The sequence below is a fragment of the Mandrillus leucophaeus genome, unplaced genomic scaffold (genome assembly GCF_000951045.1).
Source record: "Mandrillus leucophaeus isolate KB7577 unplaced genomic scaffold, Mleu.le_1.0 Scaffold158, whole genome shotgun sequence".
NCBI lineage: Eukaryota > Metazoa > Chordata > Mammalia > Primates > Cercopithecidae > Mandrillus > Mandrillus leucophaeus.
The window spans coordinates 1,975,737-1,980,584 of record NW_012101565.1 but is presented as its reverse complement, the minus strand read 5'-3'; the positions used below and the strand labels follow the sequence as shown (position 1 = coordinate 1,980,584).

The 4,848-nt window shown below is 61.2% G+C and overlaps 1 protein-coding gene across 1 annotated transcript; it reads right to left on the bottom strand.

Moving 5' to 3' along the window:
• Window positions 1-2,638: 2,638 nt before the first annotated feature.
• SLC52A2 (solute carrier family 52 (riboflavin transporter), member 2) lies at window positions 2,639-4,848 on the bottom strand. Its single transcript, XM_011975697.1, has 5 exons — window positions 4,755-4,848; window positions 4,399-4,638; window positions 3,429-4,296; window positions 3,210-3,333; window positions 2,639-3,124 (listed from the first exon to the last, which is right to left on the bottom strand). Exons 2-5 carry the CDS (start codon window positions 4,526-4,528, stop codon window positions 2,912-2,914), a joined length of 1,335 nt encoding a protein of 444 aa, XP_011831087.1. The 5' UTR covers window positions 4,529-4,638; window positions 4,755-4,848; the 3' UTR covers window positions 2,639-2,911.

Sequence of the window (4,848 nt, the reverse complement as noted above, 5' to 3'; positions counted from 1 at the left end):
TCAGCCTCCCGAGTAGCTGGGATTACAGGCACCCGCCATCACGCCCGGTATATTTTTATATTTTTAGTAGAGACAGGGTTTTGCCATGTTTGCCAGGTTGGTCTCGAATTCCTGACCTCAGGTGGTCCACGTGCCTCGGCCTCCCAAAGTGCTGGGATTACAGGCATGAGTTACTGCATCTGGTCCCTTCTCTGCTGTTAAGGAGCCCAGGAGATTTTTCCTTGTGGTGGGACAAGGAACAGTGAGTTGCAGGCTTTGCTCCTACTCAGGGGACCACCCTCTGGGGACAGTGCGGGGTATCGGGTCCGGCTCCACTCCTGCCTTCTGGTGGAGAATGGAGTCTCCTCCAAATTCCTCTCGGGCAGGGTTTCGCGCTTCGGAACCTCTGGTCACTTGCTGTGCAGCTATCCTGCCTCCCAGGGGCCCAGCTTTGGCCCTGGGCTCAGCCCTGGGAAACTGTAAGTGAGCAGTGCTCAAGGCCTCGGCCCCGAGGCACCTTCCTGCCATTATTATTCTGACCCCTGCCCCAGTTCCTACTGGACATGGGCAGGAAGCTCACGGAGACTTCAAAAGGCAGGGGATTCCTCACTCAGGCCTGTGCACCTTGCCCCTCTGCGGCCCCGGGGGAGTCCGGCTCTTGTGTGGCACACAGCAGAGGCTCCATGGATGCCTTTGATCGCTGCCCTATGGGAGGGAAGACAGGAAGAAGCTGGGAGGTGGCTCCACCAGCCTCCAGCCCAGGGTGGACAGGATAGGGCAGGCCCCAAGCACTGGTGTTGACAGTGGTGGGGGCAGAGCGATGAGGGGAAGGGGGCGAGCATGAGACCAGGAGCCCTGCTGCCTGCCCACAGTCGTGCCACCGACACCAGCCACCTCGTCCCATCCTTGTCCTCATCCTCCCTCAGAAGCTTTCTTCTCTTACCAGGTGACTTCTGAAACTCACTCAACCTGCAGCCCCCACCCCCTAGAGCCCTCAGTACCTGCAACCCCCAAAGGGAAGCAGCCGGGTCAGCGGGACAGGGGCCCAGCCTCAGGTGGCAGCATCCTAGAAGGCTGGAGCTGGCGGTGGCCTCTGCCCTCAGAGCTGGGGTTCCTGAGTCCCCTGGGAGCTGGCCTGCCCTGATGTTTGATGGGGCCCCAGACCAGAGGCTTTCCCGGTCACGGGGGCTCCTTCCTCCTTGGATGGTCCTGCCAAGACAGGAGGCAGTAGAAGCAGGAAGGAAGACCAAGCCTTCAAAGGCCCATGTGCAGGCCAACCCAAGGACAATCAGAAAGGGCCTCCAGAGAGCCGAACCGTTGCAGGCAGAGCTTGGGCAGCAGGAACAGACCCACCTGCCCCAGTGCCTGCACGCTTCCTGCGGCTGCAGGGGCTCCTCTGCAGAAGTGGGGCCTCTTGCCTGTGAGAATGGGCCTTGCTACCAGGCCTGTCACACTGCTCACAGTTCAGTGTCCTGCCTCCCTGGGGTGGCTGCCCACAAGGTGAAGAAAGCCAGGCTCCTACCTTGGCATGGCCTCCCCCAGCACTTTCTTCCAGATCCTTGCTGCCAGGCTCAGGGGCTCCTCTCAATTAGTTTTTTGCGGCTCCAGCCCTTTTTGTGGGTGCCTGAGAACCACCCAGCCCAGGATAGGCCATGGCCAGTGCTGAGGTCCTGTTCCCTGCAGATGCCAACACTTACAGGCCCAGGCTGCTCAGGGCCAGGGGCAGTGTGCCATCAGCCCAGGGAGAAGGCAGCTGTAGCCAAATCTGCCTGAAGAAAGGGTTTGGGGCCTTTGAGGGTCTGATTGCAGGAGGAGCTGGCACTGAGAGGCTAGAGGCTCAGGGGAGGGGGCAATACTCAGGCCAAAGGGTCCTGACGGGCTAAAACCTTAAACTCTGTCTCTTCTGAGTCCCCCTCACTGAGTACCCCGGTGCCTGCACACCAACCCCCGGTATAAATCCCTAGCAGGGGCCGGGCGCGGTGGCTCATGCCTGTAATCCCAGCACTTTGGGAGGCCGAGACGGGTGGATCACGAGGTCAGGAGATTGAGACCATCCTGGTTAACACGGTGAAACCCCGTCTCTACTAAAAATACAAAACAAATTAGCTGGGCGAGGTGGCGGGCGCCTGTAGTCCCAGCTACTCGGGAGGCTGAGGCAGGAGAATGGCGTGAACCCGGGAGGCGGAGCTTGCAGTGAGCTGAGATCCGGCCACTGCACTCCAGCCTGGGCGACAGAGTGAGACTCCGTCTCAAAAAAAAAAAATAAAATAAAATAAAAAATAAATCCCTAGCAGGATCCTCCTGGGAAGCCAGCAGGCAGGCCGTCACTCCAGGGCTAAGGGTGGGCACGGGGCTCGGCACATTGCAGCACCATCCGACTGACCCTAATGCCCTTGAGAGGTGCTCGCTGGGAACAGGCTCCTCTACTCCTCTGACCACCGAAGCTGGTAGCTCCTGTGTGCCCAGAGAGCCCAGGGCAGTTCCAAGAAGGAATGTGGGGGAGTCTGGGCTCAGAGGGCCATGACTGTACGATCTGTGAGACCAGCCTGCGGTGGGTAAGGACCTGCCCAGGGCCTGGGGAGAGGTGGCCCCTGTTAAACAGGCCCGGCCGTGGCTCTAGTTCACGGAAGCATCCACACAGAAAGAGGTGCTCAAAGAATTAATGCCAACTCATTAAATACAAATGTTTTATTACGCAAACCACACGTAGGTCCTAGGCTCAGGGGCTTACCCTACAGCCCCCACTGGTCCCTGGCTCCAAGCCTGCTCCCTGCCCTTTCCCCCCGCCCCGGAGAGCCAGGGTCTCCTATGGAGTGTGCGGTGTCCACGAGTGTACCGGTGTGCGGGCCTCCTGGGCTGCAGGCACTCAGGCATGGTGGCAGCATTGAGGGAAAGACAGGCGTCGGGGAGCGGGGTCCCCACCTGCCCAGGCTCAGGAGTCACAGGGGTCTGCACAGTCCTCTCTGCTGTGGAACACGTGATAGATGCTGGTGGGGGGGAACATAGCAACAGCGCCAAGCAGAGAGCCCACCTGGATGGCCACACCGGCTGCCAGCAATGCCGGCCGGCCCCCGCCATGCAGCAGGGAGCTGGCTGCCACCTTCACGTAGGAGAAAACGCCAAGACACAGCACCCACGACAGCACCTGAGGGGACACAGCAGCAGCTGAGCGTGAGATGTGCCTGCTCCACGAAAACGCCCCCGCCCCACTTCACGTCCCCTGTGCTCACCACGAGGACCACCCCTGCCGAGGTGCCCACCAGGGGCGGGCAGGGGCTCAGGACTGCCAGCGCCATCAGGTAGCCCCCAAAGAGCACGCCCAGCAGAGAGAGGCCGCCCAGCCCTGCCAAGGATCTGTAGAGAGTGAGCAGAGTGTCAGGGCTGACTGTGCCAGGACCTGGCTCCCAGCCCTGAGTTCCACCGGCACAGGGGCTGAAGGGCTTGTGTACCTGCACAGCACACCCATGGCCAGGAAGCAGGCCAGGGGATTGGCAGCACTGCCCAGCACCACAGCCAGGTGGTAGGCCAGACGCCCGTAGGGTAAGCAGGAAAAGCTCTGCACAGCAGGTAGCACGCCGTTGGTCAGTGCGTTGGTGGCGGCCAACAGGCCCAGCAGGCAGGCACTGTGGGCTGAGAGAAGCTGATAGGCCTTAGGGTCTGGACCAGGGGTGGTATCTGCTGCCTGGCTTGGTGGCTCTTGCAATGGTGAGGCCTCTTCCATCTCTTCCTCTGCTCCTGGGGCTGCCACCTGGAGGCCTGATCCTAAGCCCCCTGTGGGTACAGATGGTGGTGGCAACAGCAGCAGGAGACCCTGAAAGGCAGCAGCTGAAGCGACCAGAAGGGCAGTCAGTGCCCAGAAGAACGTGCTGGCGGGAAAACGCTCAAGGAAGTCGAGTGGGGGGCCGGGGGTGCCGTTGATGGGGGCTGGCGGGCACTCACGGCGGCCCACACCCTGCACTAGGGCCAGCACGCAGGGCAGCAGGGCACTCAGGCCTTGACCCAGGAAGAATGACCGTAAGAAGCGAGGTGGCAGGTGGCTCAGGAAGGGCAGGAAAGTGACATTAGAGGCACAGCATGCCAGCGCCAGCACAAAGGCCAGTGCTAAGAAGGCCACGGAATGCGACTGTCCTGCCACTAGGACCACGCGGTGCCACAGAAAGGCCAGGAGAGCTGTGCCCACCATGCTCAGCACCTGCACCACCTGGATGGGGACCCGCTCGCCCTTTCCTGGGGCCAGCCGCCTCCAAAGGGTCACCACCAGCAGACCCAGGTTCCCCAGCGCCACAAGCACAGAGACGTAGGAGGGGAGACTCCAACCTGCAGGGAAGGGAGGAGACCATGTCAGGGGCATGATACCCAAGGGAAGAAGAACTGACAGAGCCCACCTTCCTGGGCACACCTGCACCTCCTCCCACTCACCCTCCGGAAGCTCTTTGACCACCACAGGTAGTTCCACCCAGATCCCATTGACCGCAGCCCAGGAGCCCATGCCGAAGAGAGCCACCAGCAGGTGGGTCAGCACCGGACGGCCGGGTGTGGGTGCTGCCATTCAGTCCAAGGCTGCGCCCTTCCAGGTCAAGGCAAAGGTCACAGCCAGTTCTTTTCCCACCTAGGTCCAGAGACGCTTTGGCTCTTCTGGGAACTGAAGACCTCTTCTAGCTTGAAAGAAACAGACAAATAAGCAGAATACAGAGCCGGAATCAACAAGGTGACACCAGGGGAACAGGGGGAGCCCCGGGCAGGAGTGGGAATGGGGAGGATTGGCTAAAACGTACCCAGCAGCACCGCCCGCCAGCGTCGGGACCGCCGGCAGGTAGGGAAGCAGGAAGCCGGCCCGAGTCGCTGCAGCCCCAGGGGAGGAGGCCGAAG

Coding starts and splice junctions, on each gene's coding strand:
- SLC52A2 (XM_011975697.1), bottom strand. CDS start 4,528: ATGGCAGCACCCACACCCGGCCGTCCGGTGCTGACCCACCTGCTGGTG. Junction 4,297..4,398: donor GGTCAAAGAGCTTCCGGAGG/GTGAGTGGGAGG, acceptor CCTTCCCTGCAG/GTTGGAGTCTCCCCTCCTAC. Junction 3,334..3,428: donor GCCATGGGTGTGCTGTGCAG/GTACACAAGCCC, acceptor CACTCTCTACAG/ATCCTTGGCAGGGCTGGGCG.